The sequence below is a fragment of the Anser brachyrhynchus genome, assembly GCF_964034855.1.
Source record: "Anser brachyrhynchus genome assembly, chromosome: 1".
Lineage (NCBI taxonomy): Eukaryota > Metazoa > Chordata > Aves > Anseriformes > Anatidae > Anser > Anser brachyrhynchus.
Window position 1 is genome coordinate 157131386 of NC_137694.1, and position 25091 is coordinate 157156476.

Consider the following 25091-nt stretch of genomic DNA (forward strand, 5'->3'; position numbering starts at 1 on the left):
TTGTCCTTTTTCTACCATTGCAATGATCTTGGATACAATTACTTTGATATTCTACTTTAATACTTTAAACTGTATTCTTAAAAATATATATCCTTGTTCATGACCAGTATTTTACTTTTGCACTCAAACTAAGAAATGTTTAGATAATCTTTCATTGCAATACAACTGGCCTGATACTTTACTTCACAAAGGTAATGCTTCAGGAACAGAAGTCACTTTTAAGGTTTACATCCTTCTTTCTCCCCCTACCTGACACAAGCTTTATTGAAGTTTTGGGACTTGCATTGGGCTGCCACTCCTTTTAATTCTCTCATGAAGATCTAGTTGGAAATACTGGCTTCACAGAAATCTAAACCCGCCAGACTTTGCTGATAGGCAGAGCTTGCCTTCGTATGTTTTGGGAACCTCTGGTATACATAAGCACTATTTTGTTAAAGCTCATCCCTTCAAATCACTGCACTATTTCCTTATTTTAATCCAAGAGGATCTGTAGACAGTTGTTGAAAAGTGTATTACTTATTGCTTGCAAAACTCTGTGGCACATCGTATATGCTCAAATAGCATGTTCGTGCCAGCTCTGTCAGTGTTTACTGACAGCAAGCTTAAGCTTGATTTGTTTGGTTTGTGGTTGTTATGACATTCTCGCAGGCATGAACTGATGCTGTTCCTTCAGTAATACCGCGAAGCCCAGACCCTATCACTCCTTTATCTCAGCAATTTGTGTCAACTCCATTAACAGTTTGATATCAGCCCTGTTAATTATTTCACAGATAATTCATTTTAGTAGGAAGAGACAGGGCTGGTTGCTAATGGGGGCAAAAAATACAGAGAACGTAAGAATGGTGCTAGTCTTGCAGCTGGCTCAGCTGGAGGGGGAAGCAGTCTAGGAAATTATGGTTGTGATTAGTTGCAAAATGTCTAGTTGGAGGTAAGTGCCTAGCAGTGTACCCCCAGGAGTCAATACTGGGTGCAAACTGTTCAATATCTTCATTAATGATTTGGATGATTGGACAGAGGGCACCCTCAGCAAGTTTGTGGTTGATACAAACTGGGAGGAGTGGATGAGACACCAAAGGGTCATGTTCGCATTCAAAGGGACCTGGCACGCTGGGCTACATTAGGCAAAGCATTGCCAGCAGGTCAAGGGAGGTGATCCTTCCCCCATATTCAGCACTGGTGAGGCCACACCTGCAGTGCTGTGTCCAGTCCTGGGCTCCCTGGTACAAGAGGGACATGGACATACCAGAAAGAGTCCAGGGAAGAGTCCCAGAATGATTAAAGGACTGGAGAATCTCTCCTGTGATGAAGGGCTGAGAGCAATGCGACTATTTAGGCCAGAGGAGAGAAGGCTCAAGAGGGATCTCATCAATGTATACAAATACCTGACCGGAGGGTGCAAAGAGGGCAGAGCCAGGCTCTTTTCAGTGGTGCCCAGTCCCGGGACAAGAGGCCCTGGGCACAAACTGGCACCCAGGAGGCTCCCTCTGAGCACCAGGCAGCACTTCTGTGCTGTGCGGGTGAGGAGCCCTGGCACAGGTTGCCCTGAGAGGCTGTGGGGTCTCCTCCTTGGAGATCTTCAAGTTGCCTGGACATGGTCCTGGGCAGCCTGCTCTGGGTGGCCCTGCTGGAGCAGGGCTTGGACCAGGTGGCCTCCCTTCCAACCGCAACCATTCTGTGAAACTGCAGAGAAGTTACAGCATGGCGGGGACCCATTCTGTCTATTATTTTTTCAAGGAGATGAACAGTTCTTTTGTTATCTTCAGGTACACGCCCCACGTTCCTATTTTTTTAGGCCTCTAGCAGTTTACTTCTTTTGGTCACAGCCCCTGTGGCAGGCCACGGTGACAATACCAGAGAGGATTATGGTGATCACTCACAACGTAGGCGCTGAACTTCTGAGAATTGCTTCATAGATTTCTGTGACACACCACCTCCTGGCATTCGGTAACTGCTTTACTCTGTACCACCATGCTCTCCTAAACGTCGTCAAACTTGAGCTAGAGATAGCACTGATGATCTGTAGTCTCAGTCCAGTCCCTGGCTCATCTCAAGCTCTCTGAGTGCCCCTGTGATTGCAGACCTGAACACAGCCCCTTCCTTTGGGTCCCACGGCCCAGCTGGACAGACGATGCCGAGTCCTTTTTCCAACAGAAGTACCTGCAACACCCAGGCACGAGGGGTGAAAACAAGCGTTCCTGGTGGCATTTAGCCATTCAGCTGACCTTGCTCCTAACTGATGACATGCTTTTCTGTCTCAAAACCACTGTGGGTGCCTCGCTTGTGATGCGAAGACACTTAAGGCTCTTCACCAGCAAGGAAGTTGTGGTGAGCTGGGGATCAGCCTCTTCTCACAGATAACTAGTGATAGGACTAGAGGGAATGGCCTCAAGTTGTGCCAGGGGAGGTTTAGGTTGGAAATGAGGAGACATTTCTTCTCAGAAGGAGCAGTCAGGCACTGGGATGGGTTGCCCAGGGAGGTGGTGGAGTCACCGTCCCTGGGGGTGTTCAAGGAAAGGTTGGACGTGGTGCTTGGGGACATGGTTCAGTGGGTGACATTGCTGGTAGGGGGATGGTTGGACCAGGTGAGCTTGGAGGGCTTTTCCACCCCTAACGATTCTGTGATTCCACATCTGGTGTTTTGGAGGGGCATCACCGCCCGAGGGCCACCACGACGAGCCCGGCTCCCCCTCCGCCCTCACGCCTCTGGCTCGGGCGCTGCCGGGCTCCAAGCTCGGCGCCCACCCCCGCGCAGCCCCGGGGCCGCCCGGCCTCGTGTCGGGGCGGTGGCGGCGGGGGAGCCGGGCCGGCAGGAGGCGTCGTGCGGCGGGAGGAGGGCCGAGGCGGCTGCCGGCTCTCCCGGAAACGGCGCCGGCCGGCGGGCGGCACAGCGGCGGCGGCTGCCGCGGGGAGAAGCGGCCTCGGGTCCTGCAGCGCGGCGGCCGCCGCTGGGTGGGCAGGAGGGAGGGACGGGGGGGAGGCTGGCCGGCCGGCGGCATGGAAGCGGTGCCCCGCGAGGAGAAGCCCAACCCGCTGCGGGATGCCAACCTCTGCTCCCGGCTCTTCTTCTGGTGAGCGCCGCGGAGGGGTGGGGGGGGGTGGGGGGCGGCGGGGCCCGGCCGAGCGGTGCGGGGAAGGACGGAGGGAGGGAGGCGGGGATGGGGTCGCCCGTCCCGGCCGGCTGCGGGTCCCGGCCGCCCCGGGCAGCCCCGCGGCCGCAGGTGGCGGCGTCGCCCCGGGTGACCCCGGGGAGAGCCGCGGGGAGGCGCCGAGGGCCTGCCCCGGGCGGCGCCGGGGTCGGTCCTGGGGGTGCCGGGGGTCGCAGGGGGCTGGCTGCTGGGGCAAGGCTTGTGCCCCTCGTAGCGGGGGTCTCGGTGCGGGTGGGAGTCGGAAAGCAGCGAGAAACTGCGGCCCGGCGGTTTCGCTGCCTCGGGGTATAAATAGGAGAGGACACGCCGGGTGAAATGGGAGAGCGCCAGGCTGGCATGCCGGAGCTGATGGAGGAAAAGACACACGAGGCGAGGTGGGAGAGTATCGGGCTCGTGTGCCGGGGCAGAGCGCGCACAGCAGTGTGTGCTGTGTGCTTCTCCTCCCGCAGCAGGAACCGCTGCTCTCGTGGTGTCAGAGGGGGCACGGCACGTGGGGCTCCGCTGCGCTTCTGGAAACCTCTGAGACACGGGTGAAAAACCCCCTCTGATCCCCCAAGCAGGTGCAGGGATCCCTTTCGGAAGGGAGGGGGATGTTAAAAGTCCCAACTAATCCTTAACTGAAAATTTCTTAGCTCAGATACGTCCTCAAAGGTACTTTTTTTTTGGGGGGGGGGGGTGGAAAAGTGGTTATATGCTTGCGTAGGAATGCCTGAGTTCGGTGTTATGACTTAACGCTTTCTTTCTGAGCACCAGGGATGCCCGCGCTGGAAACAACCTTGCAAGGAAATCCAGGCAGAGAGGGGTGAGCCCGGGCTGGCCACGTAGCATTCCTGGGCTGCTTTTGGTCTCTTCACTCGCCATTGCCGGGATCTTGCGGTGTTGCCGCTGCTTCTGCCAAAACCAACCCCGCTAGATGTGAAAAAGGAAGTGGGCTGTGTTCATAGCTAGTTCTTCTGCTGCTTCTGTCATCCTAGTTTTACGTATTTTTCTTTTTTAATCCATTGCCGTGCATTGCAGTGAGGTGCTCAACAGCAAGATCAGAATAATTTAACTGTCTCGAGTCTGAGGCGAGCGCCTGACGGGTTCCCCTTACCCCAGCCACGGATGTGGGTTCTCAGTGTGCAAAGGGCAGGACGAGGTGGAACCCCGTGCACGTGGGGTGACAGGCCTGCTGAAAGTCCAGGGACGTCATGCTTTGCAGTCTGTGACATTTCTCATTCATCAGGTGGTGGCGTAAAACTGTAGGGCTCCTGCTTTGCAAAAAGGGTTGAAAGGATGGGAAAAGCTTTAGAAATTGCCCCGTATGCTCGTTGTCAAGCCTTCAGAGCAGTCTGCAGTCAGCAGTGGATATGCCTTTTTAAAGTCTCTTCTCTGACCTGTGCTGCATGTAATTGTCAAAAACACCAGTATATCCTTGTTATTTGCTAGTCAGAAAGCATTACTGTTTTCTTAGTGAAAATTCCAGCTGAAATGATGGCTGCAGTGGCTTAACTTGAGTGGGTCGGGGCTGCCACTTTCCTGCAAGCTAATAAGACTTTACTTGAAATCAAAAAAGTATTAAAACACCCTTCATTAGCTACAAAGGTAACTTTAAGGATTGCTTTAAGATTTGTTCTTCTGTTCTACAAAGCGTATGGCATCTGACAGACGGCCGTGTGAGTGTTGCTGAGGCACTGCTTCATTTTAACTGCTGCTTCGCACAGGATGTTCAGATGTGTTTTCAGCTGAGAACTGGAAAAACAGTGCTTGAAGGAGGGCTGTCCGGGGTGTAGCAGCAGCCACTGCCATGTGGTTGCTTAGGCGTGCCCGCTCTGCTCTCCAGATCCTGGGCATTGGCTGCTTATTCTCAATAAGGACAGAAGGTAGGGCATTGCAGGTAGCTTGGCAAAGGTCCTTCTTTTTTTTTTTTTTTTCCTTCTTTTTTTCCCCCAAAAAGCTTCAAAAGTGCAATTTTGCCGTTGTAAGGAAGCACACCCCCCCTTTTGTTGCCAGCGGTGTAGAAGAAAAGCTAAAATTATTCAGCCTTGCAGAAACAGGATCAAACTCACAGGGGAAGAAAAGAAGTCATGTTTTCATTGAATTGTAAAACTTAAGGTAATGAGTGTGTAGGCTGAAGACACATTCTTCTCCCATTGTTCAAAGCTTGTCTTCTTGCTTTTGGGGTTGTGACTTTGACAAGTATGAGCTTGATGAACATTAAATGCTCTAGTAGTACATTCATGGGAAAGAAGAGCATCTGATTTGTGTGTGAATATTGTTATTTTACAGTGCATCCCTTGTGTAATGCTAGTCTTGATGTTATGAGAATAAAAAAACTATTTATGACGGAAGTATGAAGATGAGGGTAGTTGCAAAATATCCTTGTTTTCCATCTCTCTCACTGAATTATATATAATAGTATAGATTACTAAAACACAAAATGTTGTTTTGGATATTGCAGTTATTACTATATCTACTGACCTTCAGAGTCACAAGTTCCCGTGCTCACCAGACTTCTTGGAGCTCTGGCTGCTAGTCACATAGTTAGCAGCACTCAGACAGATTTCTGATTTACTTCATCTATGTGATTTATTTTATTGCTGGCTCAGCTTGCTGGTGAGAATTAGGTCTTTGAAGGATTGATAGGAGGATTTGTTTTCTTTCTTGGAGGGACTTAAAAAAAACAGGCAATTCAGTTCAGCATTGTTCGTGTTTAAACAGCTATTCTGCTGTGGAAAGTGTTTGGAGATTGAAATGCTTTAGACTTCATACTTTATGAAGTTGAGACTAGCACTTTTCACATCTTTTTTTTCCTGCTGTGGGGGTTCAGGATTATGAAATCAGTAACTGTGTACAGTAAGGGTATTTCTGTTTTCTAACTACTATCCCGTCTTCGAGTTCGTATGTTCAAGTAGCTAGTGTACTTTTATTCGTGTATATTATTTGCTCCCTTGAATTATCAGAGAAGTTCTAGCTGTACAGTAGTTGGACTTCTAGGTAGTCTTTTGTTCAGGCATTGAATCTGCTTCAATATTAAGGTATAAAACATGCTACAACAAGATTTTTGAAAGGCTGGATAAATTTTAGGCCATTAATAATGTGAAAGGGAGAGCAAGCTGGAACACCCCGAAAAGATAATCCAGTGTTTTTGTCTAGAGAAGTAAAAGAAAGTGAAATCCTGTTAAATTTCACATACTTATAATATATTTTTAACAACTACAGTTAAACGTATTAATAAGAATAATTATCTGACACAGCCTTGCAGCGACACAACTGAGATCTTTTTCCAGGGCATCTGCACAGTTACTATTCCAAGGAATAAGTAACTGTTTTAACACCTTTTGGTGTCTGACAACATTGCTCTCGGCTTACTACGGAAGGGCTTTAGGGAAAATGACAAAACATCTATGGCCTCTTCACCAATCTGAGTTGCAGCATAGTGGGAGAAGAAAAAAAACCAAAGCATATCTTTGGTTTTAAGCATGACCAGAATGTGGTAAGCACAGACACGGAGGTACCCAGCTTTGTGGCCATGGCTGCACAACGTGTAGCTGTTTGTCTGACCCAATACAGTCGTGCCGTGCACCCCTCTTATACCAGTGTACATAGCTACACACTCCTCTGAACTTCTTCCTCTGAGAGTCAGGAGGGCCCCAGACTGCTTCAGGTGGGCCTCTGAGCAGGCGTCACCTGTATTTTAGTCCTGGGACTTGGCTCCCTTCAAAAGCATATCCTGCCTTGCACTGAGATAAGTTAGACGAGGAATGCATTGCCTTTCTAGGAAGGTCCAGCTGGGGTCTGGCAATGCTGCTGTTAAAACAGATGGGTACACCTTATGGTGTCAGCTGAATAGTGTTGCCTGTGAGGATTTTAAGTTTACTGCAGGTAACAAATGAAAATATCAAACAGCATCAGGCTTTGCGGTGTATGTGATATCTTCACTAATATCTGGTGAATTTCCACTCAGAATGCCACAAGTTAATAATTCCTATCGGTTTCCACTTTAAAAAGATCTGAGATAGCTATTTTTCAGTTCATTTATTGGTTGGAGATGGCTTTTTTTTTGTTTTTAGCAGGACTGTTGTGGTACTGTAGGGAACTCTAAACAAATATGTAAGCATCTTCAGTATAGATGAACAGAAAATGCATTTTCAGTAGCCAAAGAGTGAAATCAGACTTATTTCTCTTTTTTTCCTCCCAGTTGAAAGAAGACTGAAGATCATTTATTAACAAAAAAAAGCCTTGTTTGTTCACTTGTTAGGTATTAAATTATCTGTAGTCACACTTGAATCAGTTTTTTGAACTACTGCATCCATTTATAAGTTTTGTTTGTTTTATTGCAAGATAACTGAATTATAAAGAAGAAAAGACTGCTTGACAATCATAGTTTACGTGTAGACTATGTTAACTATGGCAAGTGTGTACACAGTATAGGAGTGTTGGCATTTGCTATCTGCAGTAAGTATCTGTGTTTAGATACGCAATTAGATGAACAATTTAAGTATAACAAAGCGCTGAAGCTATTTGCCTTTGAAATGACCCAGGTAAAGCGTGCTGTACCATTTCTGAGAAAATGTCCCTGCTGTAATCCCTGAAAAACATCAAAAATAGGAGCGCATTGTACTGTTGTGTATTGTTTGTTTGTTTGTTTTTTCCAAAAATGATTTTTTGGTTCAGTTCTAGAAAATTCTTCAATGCCTTAAGAGTGAAGGAGACAGGTAACTCAAAAAGCGTAATCTTTTTTTTTTTTTGTATCCGTGTCATCCAACCACTAGTAAGATCAGTGTGAATCACAAGTGATTTTAATTCTCCCTCTTACCATTACTTGTAAAAAAGGAAGCTAATACAGAAATTGCTACCATTAGGTTTCATCATTTGATTCATCATTAGGTTTCATCACTTGTGTTTTCTTTCAGAAATTGAAATCAGAGACCATTACGCTCAACTGTAGACCTTCTGAGTAACTTGGGTTTCAGGGTTAGATCGATTGTGTTGTTTGTTGGCGGTGGTGGTGGTTGCTTTTTTCTTCTGTTAAGCACGTACATGCGTGTATATAACAGAGCAATAACAGTTTTCAGCTGTAGTTTTCGAATGGTGAAGACATTGCCCATTCCAACTAAATTGTTTCAATAGTTAATCTGAAGTTAGAAACTTGTTTGGATGACCAATTCTTTTCTGCTAAGCTGATGAACTCTCTTTGTTCGCTCTGTGTAACTACTTAGGCCCTGCTTCGATAAATAGCTTGTACTTAAATTTATTGTTATAAGGCATAATCCTGAGACCGTTTTATCAAATTTTTGGTACATCTGATGTTCTCCCTGGCATGCGGATGCCAGATTTGGAAGCAATACTTTAATAATTTGAATTCATTGGAATGCCCTAGTTAAAGGTAATGCTACCTTCCATTCCCTCTTCCGAGGCTCTACAGAAAATAGCAGCCACAGCATGGCAGCGTGTCCTGTGTTTTTTTCTCTTCTTTTTTCTCGTCCCTCACTCTGTTTATACTTCTTGCCATATGGAGTTTCAGGAAGTATGTTACAGTAATCAGATATTTTGTACCTGGCGGTGTAGCTGAACAACATGAAAATAGCCTGCAATAAGTGCAATCAAATACTGTCAGCATCGGTAAGTGGATGTTCCAGCAGCTGAGCTGCTTACGCTGTGCTGTGAAAAAGCAACCATGCAGAAGACAACATGAAGCTGAATAGCAAAGGTTAATACAGCCTGGCATTGGAACTGGAAGTCTTTAAAGGTTTTTTTTGGGATCAACATGACTTTGAATTAATTTCAGTGTTTTCCTATTTTTTTCTTCTGTAAGCAGCGAGAAAATCTACTGTTTAAGCTGTAGTAAGCAGGGGAGGGAGGTTGTGGCTAACACAGTGGTTGAAAACCACCTGAAGAAATACCCGAATTTATTCTTGTACCTTATTCAACGTAGATGTCTGCCTCGGTAAGGGAAGTGGGAAAAGGCAATTTACTGAAGAGAATGGGTGAGCATATGAAATAGTGATAGCATAGAAAAAGAAATCACATGGTGCGGTTGGTGCGGTAACATTTGTGATTTCCTGCAAAATATGACTGAAGACTGTGTGTGTCCTTCTGTCTGTACATCCCATCCCGACAGTGCTCCTCTGGGCTATGAGCAAGCACGTAGCCCTACTGGAGTCACCTCATGAAGTTGGGTAATGATCAGTACAAAAAGGCACCTGAGCTAAACTATGGAGGATAAGTGACGTGGATTTGTAATCAAAAGGTCCCGTGAGGAAACACCATTTTTTTAACCAAAAAAAGGGCTCCAAAGTGTGTTGTTGAAGGAAGAGAAACGCATGTTCCTGTGGAGCTTAGCGGTTGAAGTAGTGCTTCCAAGCTGCTCAAGAAGGTGAAATCCTGGTGGTGTGGAAGAATTTGAGTAAACAAAGACTCCCCTGTGCAACTCTTGAAAAATAACTGGACGTTGAGTATAAACAGATGATGCTTGTAATGTAATGCACAAATAGGCTTAAGAGGAATGGGGAAAATGCAGTTTGTAAACCACCTCCTTAAGGAATTAGCTGGTGAGAGTACACAGGATGTGGCTTTTACTGGGCACTGTAAAATTACCCAGAAGTTCAACTTCATTATTTTTTTTTCCTTTTATTTGTAATTTCAGTCCGAATTGCTTAATCAGAAGAGTAGTCCACGTGGTCCTTTTTCTAACTTGTCCAGTGATGAAAGGCATTTGTGAAACTGGTGAGAGCCAAACCTTATGCTTGTGCAGCTGAGGGTGCCGTAATGTCGTGGCAATGGACTTGGGTGCGACTGTGGGGGGGCAGCAGGAGGGGTGTAGGAGCTGAGGGTGCCCCTGTCCCGGCAGTCCCCTCACTGTACCCCCATCAGTACCCCAACTGGGGTGTCAGTAGTGGTGTCCATCTGCAGTGAGGGGGTGCAGCAGCTCTGGGCCCCGGCCGGTCTGAGAGGGGGCTGAAAACAAGGCTGCGGGTAGGTGCGGTGCCTGGCCGGAGGTGTCACTGGGGCTGGGCTGAAATGGGGGCCCTGGGCAGAGGGGGTGGCTGACACCCATCGGATTCAGGTGGCCACAACCTTGCTTGGTTGTGTGAAAATGTTGATTTTTGAGCGTTTGCAAGAGGGAGAAGGGGTGCAGCAAGTCCTGTCCCTGGGTCAGTGAACCAGGTGTACAGGGCAGTGCTGTTAGTTTAGTCTACCTGCCAGTAATATTTCTTCCTTCTCTAAAAAGGCGTTCTTTTGGGACGCTAGCAAGCCTGATGTAGAAGTTTTCTCATTTAGGAAGTTTTATTTCATGTATCGGGCAGAGTAGCGTGACTATTCTGATTGCATAACGACCCTGCCGTTCGGATAGCAGGGCCTGATTCTCTGCCGTGCTGTCTTGGTGAGGAAGCTCGATACCTCCCCTTGGAATCTCACTTCTCTTACACTGGTTAGAAAACTATTTCTTAGCTTTTTCTGCAGACCCCGTGGAGTCTTTCCAAAGTACTGGTGTAGTTGTTCTAATTACAGCTGGTAAAAAAAATAGCGCTTTCCTGAACGACCAAGTAAACTGTGGCTGGTAGACTGTGTTGTAATGTTACAGGGCGTGTAATGTCAGGGCCCAGGAGCAGGAGGATGCAGGAAGCGAATGTTTATGTTATGGTCTTTGTCGGTTCCGAAATGGATGGCTTTATATTTTTATCAGTGCCCAAGGTACTGCTGTAGAGGAGGAAGGCTTTTTGGGGTCAGAGCAGCGAGTTACTGCTTTGCAGTTGGCTGTCTCTTGGGTTTGCACCAGGTTGCCAAGCGGTTTTTATTTTCCTTTTTTAAAATCTGTATGCCTGGTGACATCAGCATTCTGGCAGTAACAGGGACTAATTCTGGGCTTCTTTCCAGGCTGATGTCTTTGATCAGCTAATCGTCTTGATAGAACAGAGGCATTCCCTGCAGAACAAAAGGTACTCAGGATTCTTCCAAGTGTTCCCATTTTTGTGCGTAGTTTATGCTAGCAAAAATTTGGGCTGTGCTCTTTGAAAGGCATCGTGTGTGCGCTGTGTTTCAAAAGAGTGGCTAAAAGGAGGTGCTGCTTGGCCGATATAACAGAACCAAATAATTATTCAAAATATTTAGCAAACAGGAAAGTACCCATTGAAACTGAAGATGATGACTAAACACACCTATTTTTGTTCAAGTTGAATAAGCTGAATACAGAAATGTGAGGCTAAGGTGCAAATTCTTCCTTCCCACCACATCGCATCTTTCTTCAGGCCGTACATTAGGAGTGAGCATGTTTTATGGGCTTGGGATGAGGGAACTAGTTTGCATCACTGTCCATGTATTCCCTCCCTTTCTCTAAGTTGTCTTAATGTGTTTTTTTTTGTTTGTTTGTTTTTTTTAGCTTTTTTATTAAAGAATAATGTAGCTTGTGTACTTTCTGTGTTCATGACAGATTCTACTTTTCTGCAGGCCTTTCCCTCCCGTCTTTGAAGAGATCAATGTTAGATGATATCTTTTTGGACAGAACAGATACACCACTATAGTGAGCCGTCTTCCCTTTATGGCTACATTGGACTATTAATGTTGCAGGGATATTCTTTATGTAGGCAATTGCCTTCTATTTCCGACTTCCTTTAACAGTCCTCTTACAGCACTCCTTAATTTAACTGAGCCTTCAGGCAAGGGAAGAGGCCGTTTCGTTTTCCTGTTAGGAATGTGTGACTTGAGTAACCACGGGCTGTGTGAGAAAAAATGGGCTCAATTCTGCTCTCAGCATAGAGAATTCCACATGGTGTAATCTGCCCTCGTATGTTGCATCCCGATGGAAATTCTTCCTTTAATGACTGAATATGAATGTCAAGTCTTCTGTCTGAAAGTAGGCCTTCCAGCTTGAAGTTAGGACACATCAGTGAGAAACTTGGGTTGTTCTTGCCATACCAAGAATCTGTGGTGGGTAAATAGAAGACCTCATTCTTGGGCTGAAAGCTCTTCAAGCTCTAAGCGTAATCTGAAAAGAAAAATGTTTTAACTGTCTTCCAAAGATCTTCAAGTGTAGTCTACGGTAACACAACATACTGTTAAAAGCTTTCATACTTTTAAGACCTCTTTAGCAATACCTCTTAAAGATCAATAGTTTGTGGGGGACAGCAAGCAAGTGTAATCAAAGGTATGTATCACAAATGTGTAGGGACTTAAATGGGTTTTGAACAATGTAGAAATGATTCTGGTAGATATTCTGTAAACTTTATTTACATATTAAAAGAAGGAAGTGTACGTAGCCGTGCCTTACTTGATCAGATGAAGAGTGATGTTTGTTTTAGGTTTCTGCAAGATTTTGAGTATTTTTCCAATCTATACGAAGGGAGTCAGACTTGAGAAGGTAATATTATCATCCATGTGTTAATTATGAGGCTTTTGGGAAGTAAAGTTTTAATTGAGGTTGATGTAAGAATCAAAGCAAGACCACAAAAACACAAGACTATGACTTATCCTGCTGCATCTGTCCAACATCTAAAGTTATTTTTAAGTGTGTAAGTGTTGGCTGCATGCTCGGTGCTCCATTGGGCAGAAACTCTTCTAGAGACACATCAAGTACAGTGAAAGCACTGTAGCACTGGGAAGCTCAGCAATGGCTGATCTTTAATTAATTAATTTACTTTTTATTTTATTAAGCTTTTTTTCCTAATCCCACCATAATTTGTGGACTTCTGAGTCTTCACCATGTTGTCCTAAATATTAAAAGAGTCACAACACAAATTACCATGGGTTTCTGCACGCTCTGGGTTGCTTTTGTAGCCTTTTTAGATGTTAAAATTGATGTTATAGTGGAACATATGATTGTTTTCAAGATCATAGTTTTAACTAATGGAAAGATATAAGAAGCCCTGGATCTGTGGTACTTCTGAGTGGAACTAAGAGTCTGAAAAACTTGAGATTTTGGCAGTTTTTACCCTCCACTGTTATCTCCATTTGCTACTTAATTTGGATATTAAATCTCATACAGTACTTAATTAATGTGGACCACGTAGAGTCGGGGGAGAGGAGGGACTTGCTACAAACCATACATGCTCAGAGGAGATATGGGTACCGTCAGGAAGTTTTTTGGAGAGTTTCAGGCCAAAGGATAAGCTAGGACCCTCTGGCAATCCTGTAGCCTCGAGATTGTTGTGTTTCATCAGTCACTTCTCAAGTAGGGTCACAGTCTTTCTGTGGTCTTCCTGTATTTACCTGAAAGCGCGCCCTCATCATGGGTCTGATGCTAAAGGATCCAGGGAAGGTTACGTGCTCCCTAACCCACTGTCAGAAAGCAGCCCTCTGGCTTGTTCGTGGAGCATGCTGTAGCTGGTACTGATGCTGCAAGAGGAGAAACACTTGGTATCAGCCACAGGAGCTGGCTGAAATCTGCAGATGTTTCCCGTGACTGTCCTGGAGCAAATAAAGCCTCTCCCATCCAGCAGGCAGAAACTGTTGTGATGACCTTGAGGTTGTTTACCTCATGTTTTCTTCATACCTGTAGCCGGTAGCAGGAGCTGGGGCCAAAGAAGAGCTCTTTCAGTGGCGCTCAGTGTCAAACCCCAGATTTGATGTGTCTCGATGCAGAGATCTGTGTCAAACCAGGCAGAAACTCTGGATCTTCATGAAGTTTGGTCAGGACCTTTAGAGAAGCTGTGGCAGTGATTTGGGCCCTGATCCTGCGTTGGCCATACAGTCTAAGCAGCAGACTTGTCTGACAAGTATGTTCTATTCCTAATTGTACATTTAACGTGCGCTGAGGACTTAGCAGCTCTCATACGATACAGATCCTCAGTACTCCTTCCAAGAGTTCAAAAAGGGCTGTTAAGCATCAAAGATGGTACTTTAGGGATAGAGATTTAATCCTTGGATGAGTCACATGAATACTGTGTGCTAACATGCTGAGTAGCGAAGGAGAAACATTTGTCTCATACAGTCGTGCCATGGGGCCTGTGAAGAAGGTTGTTGTGACCCTTCTGCCTTGGAAGAAACTCCCTGGTTCCCCTCTTCTAGCATTCATCCTACCCCGGCACCCTCTCTAACGCTAAACGACAAACTTCTCATAAGCCAGCGTACCAAATTAAATTGGAGCATGCCCGAGCAAGAAATGCAAAGCTAGTTGATGAGTATTCGTAACCACTGTTGTGGTTGGGAATAAATAAGTGCCCTCATTGTAAACCATCACAGCCTTGAATTCTCACATGCATGCCTTGCAGAAAATAATACACTTCATACAGTGCGCCAGGTGCTCTTGTAAAAACTGTGTTGGTGAAGTCAGGGAATAATTAGGCATCAGAAACTGAACTTTCACAGGCAATCGACATCAGACAAATATCTTGTCATGAGTGCAAGAAGTGTTGTTTCCCAAAACAGGTCCATCCCTGACCTCTTGGTTCTGTCTGTGTTTGCCTACCTGGAAAATACTTCAAGGGAACAAGCATGAAAGCTAAAATTCACACTTTTTCTAGGAAACTAAATATCACATATTCAGAAATCCAAGCTAAGTGTCAAGCTGCAGTTTCCCTAGCTGCCCTGTTCCCATTAAGACATGAATATTTCACAGGTGTCATTCTCTTTTGCGCTATCTTACGGGCGGTGTTGTCACTTTTGTTCTTTCTGCCATGCGTCTCCTGGATGCCTGGAAGTAGAGCGTTGTGGGGTCTGAATAACTTTAGGACCTTGCCTTCACGTTTGTAAAATGGGGGTGACTTCTTAGGTTTTGTGAAGGCAAATGGGGTAAAATGTGAGGATGTTGAGGGATGCTCAAGAAGAGAAGGGAAGAAAGGGGTAAAAGAATGAAATTAACATGTGAAGATATTACTCTTCTGGTCTGCTGATCAGTTTGTTAATAATTTGCATTTAAACAGGTGGTTGAATCCCTTATTTATTATTGGCCACAAACGGAAACTTGAAGAAGATGATATGTATAAAGTGCTGCCAGAAGATTCCTCAGAGAAGCTGGGAGAGGAGTTGCAGTGGTAAGGAGAGTCATTGTTCTATTTCATTGTATTTCAGATGGTAAAGGTGAGGTTTAATTCATGGCCTAAAATTTGAAGAGGCTGTTGTAAAGTTTAACAGGGTCTACTGTTAAAAATGCTGGAGAGTTAGGAGTAGCATTTAGAGCTTATACCATGGAAGTGCTTTCATTTCTTTACATACATAATGAAGGGACATTAGATTGTTCCTATTATTATCATTTATGATTTGTCTTGGCACTTTGCAGAATGCTTGAAAAAAAAGATTTTTTATCAACTTATTGCTCTAATCCTTAATAAATGAATCCAAGTCTTCTGGTCTTTGGAAGAATAGCTATGAAGACTTTAAAAACTGCTCTTTATAAAAGTGAGGAAAAATATTTTTGTTGTTCTGGAGAACAAACTGAAATGAGAGCTGTGTACCCTTTCTATATGTGTACATAAACATATATCTGTTGAAGATATACCACTTTTTGGCAAAGTGGATAAAATGCCTTGGATGTCATGTACATCTAAAAGCATGCTTCTAGGAAGTGTTTTTATTTTATAATAAAATACCCTTTCTTAGACTGCTTCCCAGTTCATGTCATCACGGACCCAAGAGGCTCTCTCTCTTTTCTATTAATAGTGAAATACCTCCCAAGAATAATAATTTATGTAAATTATCTTGAACCTTGCGATAGAGAGAGATTTTTGGTCATCAAACAATCTTCTGTTAAATATCATTAGAAGAAGAGATCTCTTGTAGTGAAGAGGGTGGCCTTTATATTAATAAAAATGCGGCCTTGCCTTTGTGCTGAAGGATGTAAAACAAATCAACTTTCCTAATAGTTTGGTTGAGACGAGAGACTGCTCAAGGAGCAAAGAGAATCCAGAAACTAAAGGTTATGACCAGTTCTTACATCACTCTGCTCTGGCTGAGGTGGCTGAAGAAAGAGGGATGGTGATAAACTCATAGGAATGCTGCTTTTAACATATTTCTAGCAGGAGATCTTTGTCAAACTCCAAGGACGTGTCTTGAAGCGGTTCAAGGAGTTCACTGTAGAGGAAGACGAACACTTTCCAGTGATTCTTACAGTAAAAGCACACACTTTCCATGAGTCAGGAAATGGTAGAAAATACAGCATGCCAAAAAAAATTTGTTCTTTTTTATTCTTTAGTGCGCTTGGCCAAGAAGCAAAGAATATAATTTCATAAATAGCCACTGAAGGAAGCAGCCTTTTTTCTCTGGCCAGCAAACAGAACCTACGCAGATTCAGTTCTGATTGTGAAGAATTTAGACAATAACTATAATCCTTCTAACAAAAAAAGAGAGTAAAAAACAGTTATGTTTTCTTATCTGTACTGCATGCGTCAAACTTGTGTGTGGTGTTGCAAAATAATAAGTTTGGCTTTCATACCTTAGACTTATTTCAGCCCTCAAGCTAGCAAGGTCAGAGAGCCCGGCAGAAAATACTTAGCCTCCAGAAACAAGGGGGAACATCTCGTCTGACAACAGCGTGCTTTAAGAAGTCTTCGTAGGTTCTGGTTATACTTGTTCATATGTAACTGAACAGTCATGCTTGTTATTCCTGTCTTTGATTTTAATGTGAACAGATTGTGTCCTACTTGTGGGTAGGCACACGGTAACACAGAGGTCTCTGCCACTCCGCTGTTAAAATCCTTGCTTTCAGAGAGCTGTGGGGAGTGTGAAGTGAGTAAACTGCTACAGATGGCTCCTCTTGCTCTGGAGCCTGATCCGCTCATCTTCCTGGACGCACGTGATAGAGACAAGAAAGGGTTGTGCACCACAACCATTCTGGGGACGTGCAGAGCTTATAGCAAGAACCTATAAGTACTCCATGCTGCCCCTGTTCAGTCCTTAGTCTGGAGACCATACAATGACAGGCTCTTAACGAAGATGACTGGCCGTTTGAGCTGGGGGGAGAATAAAGAAAGAAAGGGTTCATCAGCTGCAAATATATCAAAGGCAGTAGTAGTCAACAGTGGCAAATTGTTTGCAATTATAGGGGAACAAATAGGCCTGTAATACTAAATGCAGTGTGTTTATGTGGACAAGAAAACATGACTACCTGTTATCTCGTTAATTTCTTAAGGAATATGGAGTATAAAGGTGATCATGGCAATCTTGCTGCAAGTCTGAAACTTTTATTCCAGGTAATTGCCTTATGGTTTTACTTCTGTCCTCCAGCATGTTTACCTTTTATTTGTCAGGTACTGGGATAAAGAGGTGCAAAAAGCAAAAAAGAGAGGAAAAACACCCCATTTAACAAAAGCGATTATTCTTTGTTACTGGAAATCCTATTTAGTTTTTGGAATTTTCACAATGATTGAGGTAAGTGGTGTAAAATGTGACACATTTCTTAGCTAACAGCGATGTGCAATTTGGCCTCTTGAGATTGTGTGATCCATAGCAGTGATTTGACGCTGGGCTGTTTGGAGAATCCATAGCGTTTGTATACTCTCTCAAAAGTAAAACAGAGCTGCAGCTCTTTGAAACTGAGTAAGGGATTTGTAACTGCAGGATTGTGGACTTGGAACAGAGAACTGATTTCAGTGCAATATTTCTGAGACATTACAAGCCATCTGACTTGCTTCGTAATGCTTGGCTGGATTTTATGTGTCTGAGTGGGATGTCTTGTAGAAGAAGTTTTGTTTTTTTTTTTTTTGCTGTGTGTAAGTGGTTGTAAAGGACACAATCTGTCATCTTTAAAAATGCTACTGTAGTATATATTCATGTAAATTTAATAGCATCAAAGTTTTTATTGGTAATCGAGAGAGTTCTTTTTAAAGATTCATCTAAATTTTAATGTGGAACATTTTTGTTTTGGATATCATGTTCATAAAAATTGGCCTGATGTTTTAGAGCTTAAAAAAGACAAAATACTACGGGGTGTGACTTGCAGCAGTAACTTGACTCTTATTTGTCCAGGCACCAAGTTGGGTAGCATGTTATGATATGAAATTGTTTATACTTTTTTCCTTTCTTTCCCTTTTAGGAAACCCTCAAAATAGTTCAACCCATATTTTTGGGAAAAATTATTAATTATTTTGAAAACTACGATCCCTCAGATGAGGTAGCTTTGAATTTTGCATATTGCTACGCAGCTGCTCTGTCTGTGTGCACACTTATTCTCGCTATAATGCACCACTTATACTTCTATCATGTACAGCGGGCTGGCATGAAGCTGAGGGTGGCTATGTGTCATATGATTTATCGGAAGGTAAGCAAACATTTGGCATTTGACAGCGATTTCGTTTGAGGTAGAAGGCTAAAAATATGTTTGTTATATTCGTTCCTGCAATTCCATTGAAATTACTCATTTGTAGAAATGTAACACGTGTGAGCATACATTGATCTTAAACGAACCCATGTGCTTTCCTGCTCCTTCTTCATTAATACCGTGTCTGAATGACCACTTCAGTCCTCGTAGTGAAGGTGGTAAATTACACTAGCCCTAAAGCCGAGGAGGAACTGCTGATTGTTGACCTGCTAGTGCTGCAGGAGAGAGGCCCTGCCATTGCTGGAGCAGCAGGAGGTGGCCAGCCTACGGCAGAAGGACCAGTAGATGCTGGCTCCTGCCTGCTTCCTGCTGGCAGTCACTCAGCCCTCCGGTGTCTTCCCCGTGAAGGACTTTGTGCTTGGCTGTCACCATCTGCTTTAGCACTCTTAGTTGCCAGGGAACTGCTTCACTGTTTGATCTTCTCCCCCTTGCAGTCAGTGGTGTGATTCATTTATATTCTGCAGTGCTGCAGAGCTTATGAACTGCCCACTTCGCAGGTTAGGGGGATTTCTCCCTCTCTGTGTGCTTGTTCAGTGAGGTTCGGGGAGACGCAGTACTGCTGCTGCCCCCTCCAGGCTGCAGGGGATGCTTCTTCACAGGCAGGTCCCTTTAGCGTCCCTCTTACCTGAGAGGGAAGAAAGAAGGAAAAACGGGGGAAGAATAATTCAGAAGTAAGATAGGGAAGAGCTTTTTTAGTACCTTTCACTGGTTTCGCTGTGGGAGCATTTATTCCTGCAGTAAAGCCAGTAAAGTATGAGGAAGTTCTTGTGTTCAGTAAGCTGTGGTATTGTTGTTTCCTGCCTGCATGCCCTGATCAAGAAATAGTTGTCCTCCACTACAGAAGGGGCCAAGGCTGCCCCGAACAGAAGTTATGGATATTACCCTACGAGAAGGAGCTGATCAACATCCAGGATGAAATGCTGGCCTTGGTGTGCTCTGGGGAGCACGCAAGCCGTTTGTAAATGTCCTCTTCCCTCTGCTGGCAGCATCCAAGCCATTGAGGCTGTCTCCACTTCCAAGCAAGAAGTCCCTGCTGGGGATGCTGGAAGGGAACAACGTGTCCCGTCTTCCAGCTTCAGCGCTACTGGGATAGTGACCTGCCAGTGCTTGCCTCAGCAAAGAAGTTTAATTAAAGGATCAGGAGTGTAAAGCTTATTTGGAATGTAAAAAATCCATGTTATTTAAGCCACTAAACATAGGTGCCATCCACCTAACACTTAGACTGCTGCTGCAGGTCATGTGAAGTTTTTGGGCAGAACAGTGAAGTGGGGAGGGTAAAAACGGCCCCACTGGAAGCGGTGATTGTTTTTCATGCACATATTTATACTCCTCCCTTTTCTGATACCTTGGAAATTATCCTCTGGGAACTCAGCTCTAACATGGCACACTGCTTTCTTGTACATAAACATATCTCTAAGGTATTAATTTACTAAACTGATTATCGCAACACAGTTTGAAATTCATGAAATATGTACATAGCGGTGTTGTTTGTTGCAGTGTTGATATTAGCTTAGAAGCCTAGAAGCTTGGAAAAGAAGTGTTCATAATGTGCACCCTTATTTCGAGAGATGTGATTAAATGGAAAATTAATCTCCCCTCATCTCATAAACGTTTACTCCTGAGGGTGAAGACTGAGGTCGGGCAGAACATTGATAAACCTTACTAATCGGTTGTCTTCATTATCTGAGGTTTATAGATACGTCATACGTTCTCTCTATCCTCCTATATCCTTTTGAAAAAAATCTGGATGCTAATTTGCCAGCACTTTTGTGGTGACTGTTAATTGCTGTTGTAAATAAGATATTGGATTTGCAAGGATGAGTAGAATGGATGAGAGAGCGTCCTTAACGCAGAACTTCAGATGCTAGTCATTCTTAACTTTTATACCCTTTTTTTGTTTCCTAGAAAGTTAAAATCTTATTTGCAAAAAGCCCTTATTCAAACTCCAAGATATTTTGTCATCAGTAAGAAACAGTGGTGATGCACATGGGAAGAGGTGAAAGTGGAACCTGTTGCGTGACTCAATTTTGTGTTTTAAAAGCAAAGACTGTGTATGGAAGGCTGATTAGTTTTTTGAAGACTGAAATTGTACAAGTTCTTCTAGGTTCAGAATAAACACTAAAGCAGCTTAAGCTGCCAAGGTAGTTGAGACAGGAAGCAACCAGAAGGGTGTCAGGAGTTATTTGACTGAATAGTTATAGTATTCTTTTGTACGTTCACTTTTTCCCCTTTTCCTGTGCTTTTGAATTAACAATTTAGGGCAGGGAGAGATTAAAACACTGAGATGGGAGTGCAGAAGGGAAAGAATGGTTAAAAAATTGAAATTGGGCCTGCACGATTACATCTGAAAGAAAGAACAGAGTTTAAACTAAGACATAAAGAGTACAAACAACTCTCATTAGTTCATATAATTAAAGCCTGTTGTCTTTGAGAAAGGTAGCTTGCTGGGAAACACATCCGTATGTAAACTTTACAAAATGAAGCAGATCTTTGTGCTGAAAACAGAAAATTGGCAAACATAAAATAAAATGTAAATTCAATTTACAGCTGTTTTTTAAAGAAGTGTTAGCTTTAATTAATCTTCAGTTGTACTCCTTATGTTCAGAGTGAATTTGGAAGTGCTACGATCAAAGCCATAGTTAAAAACATGGGGAGTGGAAAGGGAAAGTAGAAGTGTGCCACGAAAAAAGGCTAAATGTTTTTGAGGAGTGAACTATTCCTGTCCCAGGAACGTGTGAAGCACATTTCGTTTGTTATTTCACTGTACTGCAAAGCTGTGTTTTCTCAGTAGCAGGTGTAGAAGGAAGCAGGCAGTGATCTGCATCTTTGAGCTATCTCAGTTTGGATCTCTGCAGTAACGCTCAGACTGCATATTCATAGATAAGATATTTTGGGGGATATTGTTACAATCACATACTGTTTTCTACTGATTAACCTATTTATCAGCCTGTGAAACTATTTGATATTTATTTATTATTGTGGCCTTTCATAACATGTGCTTCATTTAATCCAGAAATTTTCATTTAATCCATTTATTTAATCCATAATTAATTCATTTAATCCAGAAATTTTAGGATTTTACAAGAGCTATTAACAAGGGAAATGCTGACACTTTGTGAAGGGACATTAACTGATTTACAAAGACAGAAGACAGCTTGCGGTGTTATTAAGCAGTGGTCAGGAATCTCTCTTCAAACAGAATTGAGTGGCCAAACATTGTCCTGATTTTAATTTGGTCTTCGGGTAGAGTTTTCTGTTCAAATTTTGTGCTGTTGTTCATAACGTGGGTGGGAGAGCAATGTAAATGAAAAGTTACGAGTTCTTTTGTTTAGTTTTAATAACTTGCTGTGTCGGTATTTTCACACTTTATTCACTTCAGAAAAAGTGAAGGTAGTGTTTTTTATGGCATTTATTGCATTCCTTGTCTAGGTCTTTTAATATGTCCTTCTTCAGGACTTTGTTCAGAATGTTAACCAAACCAACACATTATCTAAGGTTTTTCGATGGTGCCCTTGGGCGAAATCTTTTGCCCCAGAGTTGTATTCGTGTATTGAGTCTCATAAGTATCAGTGTGCTGTGCTGTATAAGCTGTGACAATTTGAGACTGTTTCGCATTTTTTAGGCACTTCGTCTCAGTAACGTAGCTATGGCAAAAACTACCACTGGCCAAATAGTAAATCTTCTTTCAAATGACGTGAACAAATTTGATCAGGTAAGAATTTTTACAGATCTTTCCAAGGGGCTGAAACCGAAGAAGTTGTGAGTGGGGTTTGAGCTTTTGTCTACAGCTGATGATAAAGTGTTTCTTACAAACACTTGTTGTTTCTCAAATATCATGGGAAAGGAAATATTCACTTAAAACATTCCTTTTTGCCTGTTTAATACTTTCATGCTGTTTTCCTGAGCTCAAAGAAATTCGGTGCATGTAGGTTCAAGAAGGTCGATGTGGTAATTTGCTTACTTTTTGAAGTTTAGGCATCTCCACGTAGACCAAATCTGTCAATCTGGTTCAAAATTTTCACCAGGTCTTCTGAGTGAATGCCTCAGCACCTGCTGCAGGCAAAGGTGCTTTCTCAGCTTCGTGTTACTAGGATTTAATGTTTTAGCTAAGACTGAAAGCTGATTTTTGTTTTCTCATGTATTTGCCTAGGTAACAATTTTCCTGCACTTCCTGTGGGCTGGACCAATTCAAGCTGTAGCGGTAACAGTACTTCTCTGGATGGAAATAGGCCCATCGTGTCTCGCAGGAATGGCAGTTCTGATTATTCTTCTTCCTATACAAACCTGCATCGGGAGGCTTTTTTCTTCCCTAAGGTAAGGTTGCATGTGTTGGATTGTAGGTATTTTCTGGCCTGGGTTTGAAAATGTGCCTACTGGATTGGCTGAGGACTAGATGGAGTTATTTTACAGCTCAGAGATCAGCTTCCATTTGGTGAGGTTTTGCGCTTTGTCTTTTACTTCTGTCAGTGTTTTTCATAGTTACTAATGTGAAATTTCTGAAGCCCTGTGTAGGGACTTGAAGTGGACTTTCCTCCAGAGATGCTGAAAATACCTGGCACTTGTTACCCATCCAGTGTATTAAAGAGTTGGGCTATTTCTGTTGCTGCCTTGTAGCTTTTTAGCATCTGCCTTGTAGATTTAGAATTGCATAACTCCTTGAATTCTGCCTTCCTGCATTGATGCTTAAGGAGCAGTTACTACAAAGGCAATATGTCAGTCCTGCCTTAAGTTTGACTTACTGGGATGATACAGGAGTTGCAGTGGAGAGCTCTGAAAGTTTTGTGTTTAAAGATCTTGCTTTCTCTCCTCCGAGACAAAGATGCAGAGAGGAAAAAGGAGAAGGAACTGAGAGAAAGGAAGAACAGAATTGTGGCAATGTTTTCAGTGCCAGCTATGAGGTTTCTAGCTATAAGGTTCTAGATTGTGGATATATATAAAATGAGTCTGCAGTAGTTTTCCATTGTCAGGCAAATTTAATTTATTTTTCCGTAACTTCCCCTTAAAAAATGACTTAACTCAGGTTGGAATATTGAATTATCTTCAATGTTGTGGCTTCTTAAATTCCCTTCTCTTGTATAATTAATCATGTTCTACTTGCATCCTGACTTTAGAAAAGCCTTTTGCATCTAAATGGAAATATTTTTATGTTCCTTTACCGGGTACTCATATGCTTTGTAGTTTTATGCATCTTTGTTGCTTTTCTGTTCAGGGTGAGTGGGTTTCTTTTGGCTCTTCAGATAAGTAAAACTTCTTAGTGAGTTACTGTAAGGTTTTTTTGTTCATTTCTTTGTTTTCAGGTTGTATTTTAAGACAGGTTTTCCAGAAGTATTGAGACTGGCATTGCCATTGCATGGCTAGGTATGAAGTGAGAACTGAGAATTACAAAATTAGACCAACTCACAGATTTCCCTCTGTTTGTAATCACTGTCTTCAATTACTATGCTCACATGCTATTTCTCAAATAATGAGTTATTCAGTGTTCTCCATCAAATTCTTATTTTTTATGATAAAACCTGTTTGTAGAACACTTTCAATATATTCTTACATATGCATTTTCACTGTATATGTGCTGTGCATGCATATGTATAAAACTACTTCACTCTTTTTTTGGTTTGTTTTGTTGGTTTTTTTTTTAGTTTTAATGTCAACAATTAAAATACTTAGCACCTAACGAGTGCCTTATCAGTGGTGTTCAAAGTGCTCTTCCAAAGTGGTAAGCATTATTATCCCCATTTTACAGATGGGAAACTGAGGCACAAAGAGATTAAGGGACTTGTCCAGGGTCAAACAACAAGTGGCAAAAATCTCTTCTATAAGGTATGTATTCTAAAAGTTAGCCAGTGGCAATGGAACATTCTTTGGGATTTTCCCCATTTATTTACAGCCACTTTATTGGATGCAGAGCAAGGGAAATAATTAGTTAACTGGATATGCATTTGCTTGCATGTGTGTGCACAGATCTCTGTATCTTTTTGAAATACAAATGCCCACTGAGCAGGAGGAGTTAATGGAAAAAATGAAATGGATTCCAGCTTTGTAATGATTTGTATGTTCACATGACGATTGCTGGGAATCTGCGTGGATTTAAGAAATCACTCTATGAAGAAGTGATTTAAGGATTAAAGCTTTTGCTAAAATCCAGGCACACTCAGCATGGCAGCTAATTTGTGCTGTTATTCAGCAATGCACTTGTGACCTGGTATTATAAACACATGTCCACACCAGTTTATGATACAGATGCTTCTTCCGTTAGCTGTAGGAGTTTGTAGAAATAGATCCAACATCCTGTAGAATGGTATACACGGTATGATACAGTATTCCTTTTACCTCCACAAGTACCAGATGTTGTACAAAATACACATGACATGCTATATTATTTGAGAAATAGTTCAAGTATTGGATTGAAGACCCTTTTTTATATATTCAGAAGAACTCAACTCTTAGCGTGCTTTGCCATGCAATTGTAATGTTCTCATTTAAAGCTCTTTCTTTTTTTTAAGGAAAAATACGTGGAACAGTCATGTCAAACATGATCAGAAGAGGAGAAAAAGAACTTAGAAAAGATACTCTAGTTCCATGCCAGTAAGGTTGGGTTAGGGTAACTGATCTTCCTCAGTCATAGCAAGAAGCTGTGATTATATTAGGACTAATTTCCATTATTTCTTATCAGTTTTCTTATACGAATATTTCTTAATATTTTGATTTAGCCATCC

At 42.8% G+C, this 25091-nt stretch overlaps 1 protein-coding gene across 5 annotated transcripts in view; it reads left to right on the plus strand.

The window, feature by feature from the left end:
* Nucleotides 1-2863: 2863 nt before the first annotated feature.
* ABCC4 (ATP binding cassette subfamily C member 4 (PEL blood group)) overlaps nucleotides 2864-25091 on the plus strand; it is a 151738-nt gene continuing 129510 nt past the window's right edge. Inside the window, exons 1-7 of one of the 5 annotated variants that reach the window (XM_080606012.1) lie at nucleotides 2876-3068; nucleotides 14987-15097; nucleotides 17309-17429; nucleotides 18094-18171; nucleotides 18268-18318; nucleotides 22001-22090; nucleotides 22529-22692. In XM_080606012.1, coding sequence (XP_080462138.1) covers nucleotides 2995-3068; nucleotides 14987-15097; nucleotides 17309-17429; nucleotides 18094-18171; nucleotides 18268-18318; nucleotides 22001-22090; nucleotides 22529-22692 — 689 coding nt within the window. In that variant the 5' untranslated portion in view covers nucleotides 2876-2994. Of the gene's footprint in view, nucleotides 3069-14986; nucleotides 15098-17308; nucleotides 17430-18093; nucleotides 18319-22000; nucleotides 22091-22528; nucleotides 22693-24176; nucleotides 24961-25091 lie in introns of those variants that run through there. The other 4 variants (XM_080606013.1, XM_080606011.1, XM_080606014.1 and 1 more) reach the window with 4 other exon arrangements.